Source organism: Notechis scutatus, chromosome 2 (genome assembly GCF_049901735.1).
Source record: "Notechis scutatus isolate UNSWTSFEM ecotype Mainland chromosome 2, rNotScu1.2, whole genome shotgun sequence".
In the NCBI taxonomy this organism is placed as follows: Eukaryota; Metazoa; Chordata; class Lepidosauria; order Squamata; family Elapidae; genus Notechis; species Notechis scutatus.
This window is the reverse complement of record NC_142010.1, coordinates 249,121,901-249,142,404: the sequence shown is the minus strand read 5'-3', so window position 1 is coordinate 249,142,404 and position 20,504 is coordinate 249,121,901. Positions and strand designations below refer to the sequence as shown.

General features: G+C 41.4%; 1 protein-coding gene across 2 annotated transcripts in view; it reads right to left on the bottom strand.

The window, feature by feature from the left end:
• Window positions 1-6,818: 6,818 nt before the first annotated feature.
• The window catches only part of SLC45A2 (solute carrier family 45 member 2), a 29,971-nt gene continuing 16,285 nt past the window's right edge, over window positions 6,819-20,504 (bottom strand). For both annotated transcript variants that reach the window (XM_087958538.1, XM_026666296.2), the window contains 4 exons: window positions 13,581-13,724; window positions 12,379-12,502; window positions 11,353-11,558; window positions 6,819-7,062 (listed from right to left, as the gene is read on the bottom strand). In XM_087958538.1, the coding sequence (XP_087814664.1) occupies window positions 6,832-7,062; window positions 11,353-11,558; window positions 12,379-12,502; window positions 13,581-13,724 (705 nt within the window). In that variant the 3' untranslated portion in view covers window positions 6,819-6,831. The remainder of the gene's footprint in view (window positions 7,063-11,352; window positions 11,559-12,378; window positions 12,503-13,580; window positions 13,725-20,504) is intronic.

Here is a 20,504-nt window from a genome sequence, read left to right as displayed (position 1 = left end):
AGAAGACCCAGCTGATCAGCTGGGACTCAGGAGGCAGAGAATAGATGGCGGCGGGGCCAGTCAGAGGTGGTATTTGCCAATTCTCCAAACTACTCAAAATTTCCACTACTGGTTCTTCGAACTACTCAAAATTTCCAATACCGGTTCTTCAGAACTGATCAGAACCTGCTGAATACCTCCTCTGTAATAGATGTGAAGAGACAGTATTATGTGGTTTTAAAATATCTGAAAGCAAGTCATGAAGAAGGGGAGACAACTTGTTTCCTTTCACTCTCGAAGGCAGATCAGAGCCAGTTCAGGCAATCAGATTGTGCTTAAATCTTTTGTGTTTCCTTTTATAATCTCACCTATCTAGTTGTGTTGTTTCCAAAATTCCAATTGGCCAATGATGACTTGGATTTCTGGGAGTTTTAGACCAAATATTTGGATGCCATTGTCATGGAATTGCGCAGCAGCTGTCCAGATGGAGTTGGAAACACTAACCCAAAATAGTGAGGAACATAGGAACATCATGAGTAAACAATATGCAGAACACACAGAAGAATGGGGGTGGGGAAGGGGAAACTTTCCCTTTATATTTACAACAGCCAATCATAGCATAGATTGTATCACGCATGAGTCAGCACTCTCGAACTAATCAACTCCAGCTGTGTATTCTGGCCTATTGTACACTTTACTGTTCCCATTACTAAATTCAATATCCTAACAGCTGTCAGGTTTGGGGAGATTAAAGTTGTATTATGAGCAGTATGACTGTAGAAGAAGCCACTTTGAGATTCCTTCATTGGATAGACATTTGGCAAGATAGCCCTAGTAGAATTTTGCATTGCAGATTATGCATTGAGTATCAGGTGAACTTTGATATAAGATGATAAGATTACTCTAATGATAAGATTACATGGTGTGCAGTGAGAATGACCTTGAAGGAGCAGTAGTAACAGACTAGATCAAATGAGTCCACAGAAGAAATGGGGCATAGTAAGTATCTTAGAAGGGCCCTTTTGTTTCTTGGACTAAAAGTTGATATGTATTTTAACACATGTAAGTTTCTGTTATGTAACCTTACAATAAAGGTAAAGGTAACTCATGGTTGGTACTTCTTGTATGGACTACTTCAAAGAGCCAACACATGTCCTTGTGTCCTTTCCTGACTAAGAGAGGCTAACCTCTGTGTGTGTGTGTGTGTGTGTGTGTGTGTGTGTGTGCGCTCTTGAATTTTTTAAAGTTGAAGCCAATTCTGAGATTTATGGAAAGGAAGAACTAAAGAAAGGCACATTGTTTTGAAATTGTTCATACTTGATTCAAAGATGTTAATATTTCTATTCAAATTTGCATAAAAGGCAAAAGATAGAAATGTTAAAAATAGGTGAATATGTTTTAAGACAACATGTGATGACCCAGGGCGTGGCACAAAGGCAATACAGTCAAATAATAAGTAGGAGTCCCTTTATTTGCTCCAACTTTGCCCCCAATGTCCTGATTACCTTCTGGGCTGGAGAAAACTCTCCCAGGAACAGCTGTTGGCTGCAGAGAATCAAGTCCAAAACATGGTCAACAAAAACTGTAACTATAAGTCCAATCAAGGCAAGATGAGGTAATTAGTCTGGCAGGGCAAGAGAAGGAATTCCAGATGTGAAGGAACAGCAGTAATTCAATACAGTTAGGAGGATGCCAGGAACATAGATAACCAAAGTCAACACAAGTTAAACTCACGTTTGTTCCCAGTAGACACCGCTCTCAGCTTGCATCTCTTTTAAATTCTCTTCCCAAGTGTGCCTAATGAAGGGAATCAGGGCCCTTTCCTCCCCCATAAGCCACACAACCCATATTGCTCTCTTTTCTGTTCCTCCCTGCATGCCCTAGGATGAAGAGAGTGTGGGCCTGGGTCTTCCTCTGAACTCCCTCTCCTTGTTCTACCTCTCCCCTGCCCTGCCCTGCCCTGCTGGACTTTGCCTTTCCCCAGTTTCCTTCACAGCCAACAGAGCCACACTCCTGCTCCCTGGGAGCTGTTCATCTTCCTCCTCGGATTCAGACTCTGATAGGTGCATGAAACAACAGTTGCCTAAACAATCACAAACCCAGAAACAACTTATGAATTACCCAATAACTGCCTTTGAGATATCAGAAGCTGTTTTAAAAAAAATGAAGCCAGGCAAAGCCCCAGACCCAGATGGTCGTACAAGCAATATTATAAGTGCTTTGACAATGAACTTCTCCAATTACTAAAGGACACAGTGAATGATATACTACAGGGGGGAAAAGATACCTCAGATGTGGAAAGAAGTCAACATTGTGTTGCTATCAAAGGAGGGTCAAGATGTTAAAAAGACAAAGAATTATAGACCAATTTCACTATTAAATAAGGATTACAAACTATTTGCTGCCATTTTGGTAGAAAGACTAAAGAAGATTTTACAGCATATATATATATATATATATATAGATTTTCACGGGTACAGGTATGCAGGTCTTGGCATGTTTGGGTCTTTTCCCGTGTAAGATTGAGAGTATCTTGGCGACGTTTTGGTGAGGTCCCACTCGCCATCTTCAGGCTGGTGCTTTCGGCTTCATGCTTGTGAGAGCAAAGCATGATCGGAGCTGCCGTCTCCCTATATATACTGGTGGGGAGGTTGGCTGTGTTGTCATTTCTTGATTGGTTGATGGAGTTGATGTATGCAGATTGGCTGGCTTTTTTATAAGAACATGTGTGGCTGAGGTATTGGCTGTGTGTCTATCAGCCTCCTGTGTTGTAACGACCTGGGTAATGGGCTGTGTGATGACCTTCTGAGTTCTATTGTTGTGACATTCTGGGTATTGTGCTGTAATCTCCTGGGTCATTGGCTGTGTTGTAATACCCTAAGGTTTTGTGGTGTAACCTCCTGAGTTTCGTGATGTGATATTCTGAGCGGGTGGCTGTGATGTGATGTTCCCGGTTTTGGTTTGGCTCCAAGTTTGAGGCCTGGCTATGTGTTCATGGCGTGTATCAGAAACAGTGTTAAATGTTAAGTGTTACGAACATGATAAGAAAGCCCCCATCAACCCACAACAACACTTAAAGCAATTAGTACACAACCTTTCCAATAGAGAACTCACTAAAACTGAAACAGATGTCCTAACCAAAGGATTCAACTATGCAACAGCACCCCAAAAAATCCCCATAGAATCCATCATATGCAGAGTAGAATCCAGCCTAACTAAACTAAATACAGATGAAGCTGATACAATAAGACACCAAGTCATGAACATCCTATGCACAAGCAAAGCACCCAAAAGCAGCTTACACAAGGAAGAAAAAAATGCCCCCAAAGCGCTAAAAAACGACAGCAACATTATCATACTTCCAACAGATAAAGGTAATGCCACAGTAGTAATGAACAAAAAAGACTAGGAAACACAACTGGCAGACCTACAGATACAGATAATCAGAGTTGGAAGGGACCTTGTAGGTCATCTAGTCCAACCCCCCGTCCAAGTGGGAGACCCTACACCATTTCTGACAAAAATTCTGACCTACTTCAAGACTCCACATACAAACCCATAAACACTGACCCAACCACATATCTAGAAAAAATAAACAAGAAAATCATAACCAGCAACATTAGCAAAGAGATCCAACAGAAAATCATCCCAAGAGAAAAATCTTCCAGATGCCCCAAACTATATGGCCTCCCCAAAATACACAAAGAAGGCATACCTCTAAGACCTATAGTTAGCTCCATAGGAGCACCACTACAAAACTTGGCCAAATACCTAGCAAAACAGCTACAGCCCCATGCTGAAGCAGCATCTCCACATGTACAAAACTCATATCACTTCATAGAAATGATCAAAAATCTACACGTGGAACAAAAAGATCTGCTAGTAAGTTTCGATGTGGTTTCACTATTCACCCAAGTCCCAGTGAAAGAAACCCTAGAAATCATCAAAAACAAATACCAACCACCCAAGCACCTCATGGAACAAACAGAACACTGCTTAACCAACCCATATTTCATATACAAAGGACAAAGATACAAGCAGATTGAAGGAGCCCCTATGGGATCACTACTGTCACCCGTTATTGCAAATCTGTTCATGGAAGAATTCAAATCCAGAGCCCTGGCAAATGCCATCCACAAATCCAAACTATGGCTAAGATAAATCGATGACACATTTGTTATTTGGCCCCATGGAAAAGAAAACCTAAACAATTTCCTAACACAACTTAACAGCACACACCCCAAAATCAAATTCACCATGGAAACGGAAACAAACAAACAACTACCATTCCTAGATGCACTAATCTACAAAAAAACAGATGGCACACTAGGACACACCATATACCAGAAGAAAACACACACCAACTGCTACCTCAACGCCCAATCCCACCACCACCCAGCACGGATAAACTCTGTAGCCAAAACACTAATTACCAGAACCAAACGCCTGGCAGACAAGGCACACATAAAGACTGAACTATGCACCCTGACCAAAATACTGATAGCTAACGGCTTCTACAAAAGAAAATCACAGACGTGCTCCACAAAAACACACTGAAACACAATAGAAACCCAGAAGATGAACAAACCTATGGAACAGCTGTCCTGCCCTACATAAGAGGAACAACAGACAAAATCAGTAAGATACTACACAGGCATCACATCAAGACTGCCTTCAAAACAGACAGAAAATAGCAGCCACCCTAAGAAACCCCAAAGATAAAATTGACCTAGAAAACCAAGGCATATATGAAGTACCCTGTGCATCATGCCCTGCCACATACATAGGACAAACCAACAGAAGGATAAGTACCCGCCTTGAAGAACACAGTAATGCAATACAAAAGCTGGAACACACTTCCTCACTAGTCCAACATATGAAAGCCACAGGTCATAGCATCAACTTCAATGGCACCAAAACCCTAGCTACTATAGAAAACCCCGGCTACAGAATCATCAGAGAAGCCATAGAAATTGATAAAAGACCTAATAATATGAATAGAAGAGATGACTCCACCAGACTATCAATCATCTGGAAGCCTGCACTCACAAACAAAAAAATCTCTAGACCACAATCCAGGCAAGCACCTGGACACAAACAGACCCCACCCCCCAATACCCAGCCCAAACACGCCCCAGCCAGCTACCCAAATAAAACCTAGCTTCCTAATAAATAGTTATCGGCCATTCAAAAGAAACCAACCTGCACTAAGAAACCCCAATGTACAAAACACAATGTTGTCAACTAATCAAGAACACAGCAACTCGAAGACCAATAAAAACAGACCTAGACTTTAACAGTTGCAGGAACTGGGCTTGGCTAGTCTAGTAAAGAGAAGGACCAGGGGAGACATGATAGCGGTCTTCCAATATTTGAGGGCTGCCACAGGGAGGAAGGGGTCAAGCTATTTTCTAAAGTGCCTGTAGGCCAGACAAGGAATAATGGATGGAAACTGAACAAGGAGAGATTTAACCTGGAAACAAGGAGAAACTTTCTGACAGTGAAAACAATCAACCAATGGAACAGCTTGCCCTTGGAAGTTGTGGGAGCACCATCACTTGAGACCTTCAAGAAGAGATTGGACTGCCATTTGTCAGAAATGGTGTAGGGTCTTCCGCTTGGGCGGGGGGTTGGACTAGATGACCTACAAGGTCCCTTCCAACTCTGATTATCTGTATCTAGACTCCCAGCCAATCAGGATGAGGAAAAAACCATTCAAATAAAGCAGAAAGCCAGCACCAAATTCAAAGAAAAAATGGCTGCCAAGCCTGACACACACGATTAAAAAGAACCCAATACACAAGGCTGAGGATGGCAGATGAGATTCTGTTGAAACATCGCTATAATAAAAGCACAAATATTAAGACGTGGGAAAATGCCCGAAGAAACCTAAATACCATACATATAAATACCCGTGAAAACATAAGAAAACATGTATACACACTAGCTCAATACCCATGCTTTGCTACAAAACTGTGTGGTCGGACTTAGTTTTTGGGGAGGAAAATAGGGGGTGGAATTCTGCCTCTGCCTACCAGCATCTGTCGGTATTCATCTGGCTAGCGTCCTGTCAGTGTGTGAGAGAATTAAGGGCTGTTTGGAAACTGAAACAGTATTTGCTGTGTGAGCAAGAAGGAGACAGCAGGGAGCCTGGGCGTGGCTTAGCTCAACTGTTCTGTACTAAAGCTGCTTGGTGCTGTGAAACTAAAACTGAAACTAAAACTCCTCTCCTCTGCTTGTTTATTTATTTTATTTATTTATTTATTTATTTGATTTGCCAATTGTTTACAAGATAATAAGTATAAGCGTATACATAGTTGTGAATACATGAAATGGGTACATATAAGAAAAATAAAAGAATAAGAGAAACAATAGGACAGGGACGGTAGGCACGTTGGTGCGCTTATGCACGCCCCCTACAGACCTCTTAGGAAGGGGGTGAGGTCAATAGTAGTTTGTGTTTTGTATTTGGAACAGATTTCTTTCCAGGTGGTGAGGGGGAGTAGAACTCCTTAGCATCAGAGCGTGTTAATAATAATATAGGAAATACCTAATGCTCTGATGGTCATTTCGAAAAATCCTTTCTTAGTGAGCCCCTAGAAGCCAAAAGAAACATACGTGACAAATTTCAAGTTTGTAGTCTTTATAGTTCTGGAGATTTTGTGATAATGTGTGAGTGGTCTTTTGCTTTTATATATATATATAGAGAGAGATGAAAATCAAGCAGGCTTTCTGCCGAAAAGACAGCTAAGAGATCCTGTGAGGACTGTCTTAAATTATATTGACCAAAATACACCAATGTTCTTTTGGGTGGGGGTGATAAGAAAAGGAGCAATGACTGTCACAAATCAACTATTTATTGCTTTCATCAATGTACCGAACAAACAAGGCTACAAAGCAGGAACCCAGCAAGGCAACAGCAGAGGCAGAGATCACTACCACCACCACACTGCCGACAGCGCTGACCAGGAGACCTAGGCCCACCCCAACGATGATTTGGGCCAGTTGGACCATACAGGTCAAAGCAGCACAGTCAATACCCTTTCCTCGGCTGGAGTCCGCAGCTTCATCGTGTTTCTGATTCTGGAAGTAAACAGAGAAGGGTATGAAGCCAACTGACTCAAACTTACCATTCAGATTGTCCAATCATTGTCTATTCACTGGTGTCACACAGCCAAAGTTTTATCCTAGGTAGAGGCAGATATTTCTCCCTCAGGGCACAATGAGAATATATCTGCTGAGCAAAACTCCGCATTGGCGATAGGAAGGGCACCTGGCCATCAAACACTCTGCTAGCTTCATTCAGTTGCCCAGACTATACCCCACAAAGGATTATGGGGTGGTTAAAAGGTGATGACACAGTCAAACCACATCAGTATTAAGTCAACTGGGAACCCAGTACTGCATAAATTTCAGTAATGTGTACGTAGAAAGATGGAGTATAAATATAAAAGAAAGAAAAAGATAGTGGCTATAGAAAACATGATAGCACTTCACTTTCATTAAATAACAATTCCCACATATTACTACAATGATTTTATTCTATTTAGGAATTTTGTGAGGGTGTTAAGATTGGAAATCAAGGGGAAAAAATTCTTGATGTAAGATTAAGCAACCTCTAGATTAAATTGTTTTACAATCCTGAAAAAGCAAATAATTTTAATAACAAGAATAACTCCATTGTTAAAAAGTGCTGAGTTTCCTTAGTTTTGGAAATTTTGGGGAGCTTCATCACTGGAGGGTTTCAAGAAGAGACTGGACCGCCATTGGTCAGAAATGGTGTAGGGTCTCCTGCTTGGGTGGGAGTTCGACTAGATGACTTACAAGGTCCCTTCCAACTCTGTTAATCTAACCTAATTGGATATCATATACAAATTCATTTAGAAGCTTATAAATATTAAATATAACGTGGAAATGTTTCTGGATGAAAAGATCTGTTTTTTCTCTTAAATCTTTTATTTTGGGGATAGTTTAGAAAGAACATTTGAAAGACTTTCTCATATAAATCTTTTAAGATGGCTTCTTAAAAATTGTTCGAAAGGTTTTCAAAATTACAAAACCTCTTCATTATAGTCTTGTGCACACTCACTGGAAATCTCTGGTTGGTTTTGAGATAACTTTATTCAGTATGGATAAAACTGTAACAGCTCCATTCCTTGCCATTTTTGCTCAGAATTTTCATTCTATTCAGTGCATCATAGCTCCAGGAAAATTTTGTAAGATGAAATTTCTGTTTAAGATTTATCTCAGGGATGTTCGGACTTGAGAAACATGTTGACAGGATAACATTTGGCTCCATATTGTATGTGGAGTGATATATACATTAAAGGATCTGGAGAAATGTTATTCCAGGAGAAATACCCCCATTGACTTTAAAACCTGTGGACTTCAACTCTCAGAATTCTCCAGCCAGCCATGGGAATTCTGGGAGTTGAAGTCCACAGGTCTTAAAGTTGCCAAGCTTGGACTCCCTTCGTTTTGATAGTGCTCCATTATTTCTTAATGAGGCAATATGCATTTTCTTATGGAAAATGTGAGAAAATAGTTTTTGTAAAAATTAATTTAAAATTTCAGTACATAGTAATTAAATGTGGTTAGATTGTGCATGAAACTGTTAAAAGACATGTTGAAAACCTTTCTAACCATTTTTGAGAAGCGTTTTCCAAAGACTTTCATGAGAAAGTCTTGTTTCAAGTGTTCTTTCTAATAGTTTATAAAATTAGATAGTAATTGATATTAATCTACAGAATTGTTTTTTATTTCTCAGAACCCCCATAATGGATAATATAAACTCTTATTTTCCATGGGATAAAATAAAGCAATCAAATGGGCGGATATCAAAATTCACAAAGAACTCTGCTATTTTCCTCACTGGATGAAAGTTTTAATATAAGTGGCACTAGATTGAAGATTCTTTTTCAAGTTACAGTTTTTATTTGAACTGGATTAAACGGGTAAAATTTCTCTGATTATCACACCAAGATGTGAGATACTTTAAACTTAGGCTTAGCATATTTAAGGATGAAAGAGAAAGTTTCCATTTGATTCCTCCAAAACACACATACACACACACAGAGGCACTGATTGTAGATTCTGGTCATGTCCAATTTATATGTTCAGCACAGCACAAGAGCTAACTTCACCCTGAGCCATGGAAGGTCTCTGCAGGCCTTTGGGGCAGATACTGTTTCTCAGTTCATCCTCAGCTTTATTCTCTTCACATCAGAGAGGTGAGGTTACGGACATGTTCAGCCCAAGAATCTATAAAGATGTGGCATTCTGTAGCGTAGTTATCTTGACTCGCTTTCAGAAGACCTGAAGAGTAAGGCTGCTTTATTCGAGAATGTTAATGACATTGTAAATGAAATAAAGCATCCCTCGTATGATACATTCCATCCCATTCTGCATCTTATCTTGCAGTAAGGTGTTGTGGTTCACCGGCAGCAGGTGCGGACAGCTGAGGTCTCGGAGAGTGAGGACTCAGATGAGGGGCCTGCGTGTGATGCAGAGATGGGGCCAGGACCATCAGGGAGTGGAACGCTGCCTTCGGAGATTGTGGAGGCTGGCAGAAGTGATGAAGAGGTCCCCGAGGAGCCTGTGCCCAGTGTGCGTGCGTGCAGGGCTGCTCGAAGGAAAGAGCAGCTGCAGCAGCACGGGTGACTCGGGAGTAAGGCCCTCCCTGAGAAGATAAAAGCCAGCTGAGAAAGTGCAGTTCTTTGCAGAAAGCAAAGAAGTTTGATACTCGAGCCTGGTGGACGTTACAATATCTGAGTTGGTATTTGGAGACTCTTTGATTTATTGTTTAGGAACTTTATCTGTTGTTCTTGGCGGACTTGCAAAAACTTGGCAAGGCTCTTCCTTATCGGAGCTAATTAGTTGGAAGCAGCCTTTTTATCTGTGAAGAAACAGGATTCGTGAATGAAACAGTAAAAGGTTGTGCTGTTACCTTTGTCTTGGGTTTACTCTCGTGGAACCAAGTTTGGGACAGAACATAAGGAGACGGAAGTAGATAACGGGTTATAAAACAGGGCATTACATAAATGTGGGGAAGAAATGTGTGCTATTTTGCTTTGTGAATTATTCTAAATTTATTTATTTATTTGTTTGTTTAGTTTGTTTAGTTTGTTTGTTTATTGAGTTTATATTGCCATGGCAACTCAAGGTGGCTTACAAGGTATAAAACCACATTTAAAACAGTAAAACTAATAAGAAGGATCAAATAAATTAATATAATAAAATCACACACACCCCAGTCCCACCCCAGTGACAGAAGATCACACAAGCCATTTAATGGGCTCCGTCCTGCTCTGGGTTCCCCAAGCCCACTGGCAGAGCCAGGTCTTCAGCTCCTTTGGAAAGAGAATTAGAGTGGGGCCATTCTAATCTCGGGGGAGGGGAATGAGGTGCCAGAAGGAGGGAGCCACCATCGAGAAGGCCCGTTTGAAAGCAACCCTATTTGAAACAGCATTTAATAGCATTATGAGAGGGTATCCCTACTTGGTTTGATCAAAATAAAGGTAGCTCTCATTCAAATTTATGATGGGCCTTCCTGGAGGTACGGTACTTATGACCTGGTTCTGAAGTTCTGATGGCCAGGCCACCCCGCAGTCAATGGAACTTGCTGTGAATTTGGGCAGTCAGCAAGCTCCATTACAGTTGTAACGCAACTTCTATCCATGTGCAAAGTGGAAGCAAAGATAATGGAGTGGATTATCACTACCTCCTAATCAGGTGAGAGTCAGGCAAGAACCAAACCCATCGATCCCTGGCCTGAGAATCTAAACAGTATCTACAACTCGGTTCAAGAGCAGTCAGATGGTTTCAAAGATATTAGCAGTAAAGAAAGTTGGTTGGGATCCTTCCTTTACTTCACAGTCACTCTCCCACTTCCCTCCACTTGAAGGTGAGCTGGATGAACGATTCCACAGCCAATGGGTAAGAATTCCACAGCTAATGATAATGTCAACTCATAAAGCATTCCTATGCTTGTTTTTGAGTTGCCATAAGCAGGAGAGGGGAAAGCTTGAAGGAGCAGTATGGAAATTAAAATCAGAAGTACATTCCATGCTTATCTTACAAAGATTGTAGCTAGGCTACCGGCCCATGAAAATCCTTCATTGGAGAATTTGATTGATGACACCCAGCCCGCTTTGTTGGAGAATCTGATTTATGACACACTGGGAAGAGGGGGGAAACAGGGTCACAGGCGACCGTAAATCACGTGTGTCAGAGTTGGCTTCATACGGGTCAATGCCGACATGTTGCTCCTAATAAATCTTGGCTCTTTTGAAGCTTGGCTCGAGACTCATGATTTAATTAGGGCAATCGCTGGAACCCTGACAGATAAGACAACAGCCCTCCATTTCAACTCACCAATTCCTCCTTGTGGTAATTAGCAACAAGGTTGAATGGTATCGTGTACAGTGTGCTGGACATGACGCCAAACAGAGAGCACAGAGTCAGAGTAGGAAGGACTTTGGGAAACAGCCCAATAAATCCAGTGCCTAGTCCAAAAAGAAGGTAACCGACAAAATAGAGTCCTTTTAACCCTAGGAAGGGTAGCAGAGCTCTTTGAACATCTGTTGGAAGAAAAAAGATTGGGAAGAGAAATTAAAATGGCAGCCATTTTTATCTCTGTTGAATATTAATTAAAACCTTTATTGCTCCCCTTTTTTTGTTCATAACATGCAATTGTGGGACTGGACAGCACCCTGAAAAACTGATTTTTAATTCATCCTAGCCTTTTAAAACATTTTAAATTTATATACCATTTTTACATATTAATATTTTATTTGTACACCTCCCAGAATCCAGGCAGTATTAACATTTGATAAATAAATACTGGTATCTATTTAGCCCTATATATTGAACTCTTGCTTTCAGGAATTTAAAGATTACAGATAAACAGAGTTGGAAGGGACCTTGTAGGTCATCTAGTCCAACCCCATGCCCAAGCGGAAGACCCTACACCATTTCTGTCAAATGGGAGTCCAATCTCTTCTTGAAAGTCTCAAGTGATGGTGCTCCCACAACTTCCGAGGGCAAGCTGTTCCATGGGTTGATTGTTCTCACTGTCAGAAAGTTTCTCCTTATTTCCAGGTTAAATCTCTCCTTGTTCAGTTTCCATCTATTATTCCTTGTCTGGCCTACAGGCACTTTAGAAAATAGCTTGACCCCCTCCTCTCTGTGGCAGCCCCTCAAATATTGGAAGACTGCTATCATGTCTCCCCTGTTCCTTCTCTTCCCTAGCCAAGCCCAGTTCCTGTAACCATTCTTCATAGGTTTTAGTCTCCAGTCCCCTAGTCATCCTGGTTGCTCTTCTCTGCACTTTTTCTACAGTCTCCACATCTTTTTTATAATGTGGTGACTAAATTTCAGTCAAGTTGAAACGGTACTCACAAGAATAGACTGAAGAAGAAATGGCATTGATGCATAATCCCCAACATCCGATCTCTACGCCTCTTTTATAGGTCAGATAAGCAGTGGAGTTGTGAGGGGCGTAAGGATCACCTTCAAACACTATCTATGGTGCATCAAAAAGGCAGGATTAAGAAATGGTTGTTGCATGGAACCTACATGTCTCATTGTTAAAGAAAGGGGAAATCCCAAAGGCCAGAATTTGTTATATACAGTTAGTCCTCAACTTATAACCACTATTGAGCCCAAAATGTATGTTGTTAACTGAGACATTTGTTAAGTGAGCTTTCCCCCATGTTATGATCTTTCTTACCACAGTCGTTAAGTGAATCACTGCAGCGGATAAGTCAGTAACCCAGTTGTTAAGCAAATCTGGCTTCCCCATTGACTTTGTCAGAAGGTCGCCAAAGGAGATCACATGATCCCAGGACACTGCAATGGTCATAAGTATGAACCAGTTGTCAAGCATCTGAATCTATAGTCAGCTGGATGACAGCTTCCAACCAACCTTTGTTACAACAAGCTAAACAGGATTGACTGGTTCCTACTTAAAATGAAGATTCCCTAAGAAAATTCTAGAACTGTAAGCTGAATAAACTTCCCAGAAGACAGTTACATGCTACTTCTATATTTTCCCCAAGCAAATCACATGTATATATGCATTAAGTCTTCAGTTGAGTTTGATTTAAAGGAGATGTTATATCTACAGATGAAAAACAGAGAATGGGGCCAATAGTGCATTTTCAGCCCATTTCTTAGCTTTATTCTAAACCTTTAAGTGGAACTGCATTTGTTTGAGAGCTCCAGGGAATCATCATTTTAAACACTGACATTTCATATTTTGGATTTTTCATAATATGGAAGATCAAAAAGCCAAGATTTTCAAATAAAATGCAAATGAATCCCCCAGCAACCCAAATCTATATAGAAAGCCTGAAGGCATCTATTTCCCTGGGATCTCTGAGCTGTTAATGAATAATTCTGGCATATTGTCAATAAAAATACTTCTGTAAATGAAGAGCCATGGATTATTCCTAGAATGATGTATTCAGAAACTCAAAAACTCAAAAGTGACATTTGTTATACTGTAGATACTTTAACTGGATTCTTGCACTGAGCCCATAATTGGATCGGTTGCCTATTGAGAATCTTCTAGCTCCAAAACATTTTGATTTTTTTTTTACCTGTCCCATAAAATCAGTGAAGAAGAGCATGTTGGAAAGGAAAGCTGTCCATCCCATCAAGTGACTGAGACATAAGCTGCGGTAGTGGGGTGGCATGTTTAAAAGAGCTTCTAGGAGAGACATAATGGTTATCTGTCTTTGAACCTGGAAAGGAGAAAAAAATGAACAAGCCTGGTAAACATCTGGATGGTAGATAGTCAAAGATCTTCCAGTCAAAGATCTGTTGTCTTGTTTTATGTCTGCTGAAGTATCTAAAACAGAGGTCTCCAAACTTGGCAACTTTAAGACTTGTGAACTTCAACTCCCAGAATTCTTCCTGATCTAAAATAAATGCCTGTATTCAAATGCCAAACCAACCCCACTGCTCAACCTATTGTGAGCCACACCAATCTCCATTGTTGTGTCTACAGAGCAACTACTCAGAGGCAGATCTTGGTCTCCTGAAATTTGAAAAGCTCCTAAACTTACCTTTTCATCCAGTCACTTCTTGCTCCAATGTTTTAATGAGTACATTTCAATTAATGTTGCTTTTTAGTGTTTTAATATATTGCTTTAAGTATTTTATTTCTTCTTTTACAGTAAAATAAGGTATTTTGACACAGGAAGTAGTATATGAATATGTTAAGTGAATGAATGAATGAATTATAGAAGAGTGTATTAAAATTCTAGCTACATATATTATATCTGGGTTGCATAACTGATGGGCAAAAATTCACATCCAATCCACAGGACTGATTTTTTTGGCATCCAGACCTCCTGTCAAATAGACAGGGTGAAATAGTCAATCTTTTAAGGAGTTAAGGAAGTAAATGGGTAATTATTTCATCTCTTGAAAAAGCCCAAACATTTCCCTTCCAAATGCAGGGGTGGGATTCAAATTTTTTAACAACTGGTTCTGTGGGCATGGCTTAGTTGGTGGGCATGGGTTGGTGGTCATGGACGTGGCTTGGTAGTCATGTTATTGGCTGGGTGTGGCCAATTCAATATCACTCACATCGAGGCACACATCTCCTCGCCTGGCCTCTCATGACTGTGGGGATTCTGCAACAGTCGTAAGTGTGAAAAATGGTCATAAGTCACTTTTTCAGTCCCATTGTAACTTTGAATGGTCACTCCACACAAGCAAAGTACCAGCAAAGGAGGGGAGAAAAACTCCAGAGAAGTTCCTTAGACAGGAAGTCTAGTCCTGCCAAGAACGTAATAAGGGTTAATGGAGAGGCAGTTTTTGTAAGCAACACCAGAATGTTTCCTTCCTGCCTTCCTTACAGGATTAGGCCAGTAATTTCTTCTAACAACCGGTTCTCTGAACTGCTTAGAATGTTAACAACCGGTTCTAGCGAATAGGTGCAAACTGCTAGAATCCCACCCCTGTCCAAATGGGATAATTTTCCCTATTTAGGAAAGCATCCTGGAGCATGATTGGTGCTTTATGCCTCTATAAGATGTACGGCATCCATTCTCTCCCCAAACAATGATAGTAACACATATCTAACCTCCAAAAAGTGCCCTCAACCCACCTCTGACTGGCCACGCCCACACCTATTCTCTGCCTACCGAGTCCCAGCTGATTGGCTGGGTTTTCTTTTGTTACCCTTCACAGGAGAACGGAGCTGGAAAGCAGGTTAGTGGGGTGGGGAGGGAATGGGATTTTTCAGTAACCTTCCCCCAGGAGTGGGGAGGGAATGGAGATTTTACAATACCCTTCCCCTGGAGTGGGGTGGGAATGGAGAGTTTGCAGTATCCTTCCCCTGCCACGCCCACCAAGGCACGCCCATCAAGCCACGCCTACAAAACCAGTACTAAAAAAATTGAATCCCACCACTCCTCAACCCCTCTAAAGGGCCATCCCTCTCACTCGGATAATGTCCTAACATTACAAGGATGGTCCTCTGGGGCTCCTAGAAGCCAAAGATGTTATTCAACCCACTTTGTAAATTTAATCACAGTACTAAGACTACAAGAGAGCTGGTTTGGTGAAGTGGTTAGGCTAGAAATGGGGACGTCATGAGTTCTAGTCCCACTTAGTCACAAAGCCAGCTGGGTGACCTTGGGCCAGTCATTTTCTTTCAGCTTTAGGAAAGAGGCAATGGCAAACCATCTCCAAAATCTTGCCTAGAAAACTTGCCAAGAAAATGTGTTCAGGCAGTGCCAAGAATCAAGACTGATTCAAACGCACCAAAAAAAAAACCAACCAAATAAAACAAAACAATAAGGCTATACAAGAGATTGCTTCCCTACTGAATTCATTCTTTCTTGAGTTTCCTAATGAAGGATAGGTATGATATAAATGTTCTAAACAGGTAGTAAAAACCCAACACTATTTCCTTTTTCAAATGCAATTGATGGGATGCGGTGCAGAACCCCCTCAGGGGAGAATATCCAGCCAATTTCAGAAGCAAGGAATTTTTGTGTCTAGGTTTGGACTGGAAATTAATGAACAATCCTTAACCCATGACAATTAACAGTTAATATCCATCTTGGAAGCCTTTTTGGTGATCAACTATGGAAGCCCTTCAGGGTCATGGCCAGTAGGCAAGTAGGTGTGCAAGCTGACATTGCCCAAAGGCACCACGACACAATTTAAAAATCAATTCTACATTCTGAACACCCAACTGCATCTGCTCACTTATGTCAGATTTCACTTCTTGCAAAACAAGGCCTGCCTATCAATTCAGAGAAGCTGTATGCATTGCACAATCTGAAACTATCCATGCGACTAACATCTTCCAATAGGTAATATTGCTGCAGTGCAAAAAAACACTTTGCACAAAGTAGACTTATAGGTCAGCTGTGGTCCTGAAGCTCTTGAATCCAGATGCCCCTTAATGGTGCTCCTGCTATGACATTGTTAAAAAAGATAGCATCCAAGCAGTGTCCTTCTGCCATGACTCACTCCCCAACACTGTTCTGACCAAGACTTCCTGAGACAGTAACAATCACACCCTGTTCCCCAAAACCTTGTTTTTATTTCAATGGCTGTGAATTATATGCATTCACAGCCCATAATGAGTCCCAAACAGTTTATGAATAGTCCAACAGAAGTCTGCCACAGTCTTTTGGGATAAGGCTGATAAGCACCCACCTTTATCTCCCTTGAAATGCTGCCAACGACTAAATTGCCAATTAGCTGAACAAGGCCAAACAGAGCACAAAGTCAACATGGAGCTTCAGATTTTAACCAACCAGAACGAACAAAGTTGCTTCCTGCAAAGGCTCATGTCCCTTTGCTCCTCCTTTATGTCTTATGGGAGGGGCCAATCATCTCCAAGCCTTACTCCCGAGTTGCCCCTTTTGTCTTAACTGTTCTTGCCTTCTGGCAGCTCTGCACAAGGTGCACTGGGAACACGCTCCCCCTGTTCCTCTGCCTCACTGATGTCAGATTCTGGAGGCTCCGGGGTCAGCACATAACTCTCAGATGGCCCTGGCCCCCATCTCTGTGTCGGACGCAAATCCCTCGTCCGAGCCCTCCCCAGACTCCAGGACTGGCCCATGTTCCTCCCCACTGTCTGACTCTGCTGCCAGCGCTGCAGGCCGCCGGTGGACCACAAGAAACACAAAGATACTCCTAACAAATAAGAAATGCATTTTAAAAAGGAAGACTGATTTGAGGAATGCTTTCCATTGTCTATTTTGTTTTGTAGAATCTGGGGGGCATGAATTTAAAAAGGGGGATATTTGTACTACATGACAAATTCTACAGACTGTTTATAGTTATAAAATAGCATTATCTTTGGGTAGCTCTTCAAGCTATCTCTAACCTGAATATTTTCCAAGTGAGAGGGCTTCAATTCCCAAAATGCCTCAACCACCACTACTACCGGTGAGAATTTTTGGAGTTGGGGTGAGCAAGGTTGAGTAATAGTAGTAGCACTTAGACTTATATACTGCTTTACAGTGCTTTACAGCCCTCTCTAAGTGGTTTTCGGAATCAGCGTATTGCCCTCAACAATCTGGGTCCTCATTTTACCCACCTCAGAAGGACAGAAGGCTGAGTCAACTTTGAGCCTGGTGAGATTTGAACTGCCTAATTTCAGACAGCCGGCAGTCAGCAGAAGTAGCCCGCAGTACTGCACTCTGACCACTGTGCCACCACGGCTCATAATGTTATATATGTCTTCCCTAAATGATCTAAAAAGACCAGATAGTGGTTACATCTCTCCATTTACATGTACTGGTAAGTGGATTGAGAAATATATATTTGCAATATATTTTCTACTTGTTCTCTTAACTATCCCAGTCCAGCAAGGGAGATCATATAGACCAGGACTGTCAAACACCCAGCCCACAGGCCAAATGTGTCACATGCTGGCCACGCCCATGTCCGGTTTAGTGGTTTATTTTCCCTACAGCTAGATTGGCCTTCTTGAACCTGCAATTTCTGGATGCAATATTGAAAGCACAGTGCAAAATTCCCAACCCACAGATTGGAAGAATTGATCCTAGGTTATGCATGCTATGTGTATATACAGCAAGTGTCATTCAATATTCCTTCTTTATTAATCCTTTTTTTAATTTTCTCTCTCCAAACCATTATTGCCATTCAACTATCAAGGATCTTGAAGATCACTAATACACAGGCAAGAGTGTTACACAATGAAGACAGTGGTCACAGAGTTACAGAACTTCTCTTTCAAGCATATTGTCAACTCGTAAAGCATTCCTGGCTTGCTCTCCAGTTGCCATAAGAAGGGGGTTCATTGCTATGATCAGAAGCACATTCCACGTATACCTTTCTCCAGATTGTGTCTCAAGTTACCAAGCCCAGCCGGAGAGGCGTGTTTTCCACAGCCCACGAAAGTGCTTCGTTGGAGAGTGTGATTTATGACACACCCTGGGACAGAGGTGGGCAACTATGGCCCCTTTATGACTTGTGGACTTCAACTCCCAAAATTCTTGAGCTAGTATGGCTTGCTCAGGAATTCTGGGAGTTAAAGTCCATAATTCATAAAAGGGCCATAGTTGCCCACCCCTGCCCTGGGAGGAGGGGGGAAACAGGGTCACAGTTGAACAGTAAAATTACATAGGGCAGAGTCAACTGCACTTCAGAAAAGTGCCGACATGTTCCTCCTAATAAATAATTGGATTTCTTTTGAAACTTGGCTCAAGGCTCATGAATTAATTAGAGCATTCATCGGAACCCTGACACATATTTGCAAAATTAATACAGAAGTCAACCCTGGTTTGTTCAGTTTTGTAATGCTGGTTGCCCAAGGTCAAGGTTGCTATTGGTTGCAGAACATTGTTTGTGCACTCTTCTTCCTTGGTTTGACAGCTTAGCTTTGATTAGAACAACCTAAGGTGAGACCCACTAGCCTAAACCTAAATATTTATGCAGAGAAATCTCTCACAGGAAGGGGGAATTGTTAAAAACACTTAGGCCAAATATGCAGGTGGTAGCATATGCAGATTTGGATGAAAGATGACCTGAAAAATATCTTTATTTGTCTTACAGAAATAAAATGCAAATTAACATTTCATTTTCCTAGACTTCATCTGCTACACAATGTAACCCATTGCTTTCTAGGTTTAAAATGTACTGTAATATAAAATCAAAATGTACCATAGACCTTTGTGCTCCTCTATTTCCCAAGGTGCATTTTGTTTTTTTGTTTTTCAAAATGCCTTGAGAATTTAAACATGGTTTGAATACCAGATACTTAATATAACTTGGTTTGCATTTTTTTATACATCAAGAATCCCCAATATTTAAAGTACAGTAAAAAATATGGCATGCATAATTTATTTGTTTTTACCGTTTTCATATGAATGTCTAACTGAATGATATAGCACAACTTTGCAACCCAGACAATGTTATTGATGCCAACGCCTCACACCTGCTATACAGCAAAAACCAATAAAATATTTTTAGCAGATGACTTTTGAGTCCAACCTTCACAGATTTTGAGGGAGTTAAGATTTGAAATACAATTTTAAAAGGTCATTTTTCTTTGTTATACTTCACTTCAGTGGTGGTATGCTATCGGTTCAGACTGGTTCGGCTGTACCAGCAGGGGTGGGATTCTACCAGTTCGCACCTATTTGGTAGAACCGGTTGTTAACATTCTAAGCAGTTCGGAGAACCGGTTGTTAGAAGAAATTACTGGCCTAATCCTGTAAGGAAGGCAGGAAGGAAACATTCTGGTGTTGCTTACAGAAACTGCCTCTCCGTTAACCCTTATTACATTCTTGGCAGGACTAGACTTCCTGTCTCAGGAACTTCTCTGGAGTTTTTTTTCCCTTCTTTGCTGGTACTTTGCTTGTGTGGAGTGACCATTCAAAGGTACAGTGGCACTGAAAAAAGTGACTTATGACCATTTTTCACACTTACGACTGTTGCAGCATCCCCACAGTCATGAGAGGCCAGGCGAGGAGATGCGTGCCTCGATGTGAGTGATATTGAGTTGGCCACACCCAGCCAATAACATAACCACCAAGCCATGTCCACCCAGTCACATGACCACCAAGCCACGCCCACAGAACCAGTTGTTAAAAAATTTGAATCCCACCCCTGTGTACCGGTAATAAAAACAGCCAACGATCAGCTGAGAGGAGGAAAAAGAGAAAAGAGCAGGATTGGCCCTCCCATCGGCCCCTGCGCTTTTCTCTTCTTTATCCTCTCATCTGATTGGTGCTGCAGGTCTCAGCTGGTATGGGGAAAGCTGCGCCGGCATTAGGCAAAGCACGCCCACCAAGCCACGCCCACCAAACCGGTGGTAAAACAATTTGAATCCCACCACTGCTTCACTTTACCCCTGTTGAGGCCTACTGCACTAGTCAAGGTCAATACCACCTCCAGGGACATCTCCAAAATGTTTTAAAAAGTCAAGACAATGGCTGTGCTTGTTTCAATTGAAGATTTGTCCCCTTTTTATGTGTGTTGCGGGTGCAGTGTTCATAAAAATGGCTGGGGCTTTAATTCAATCA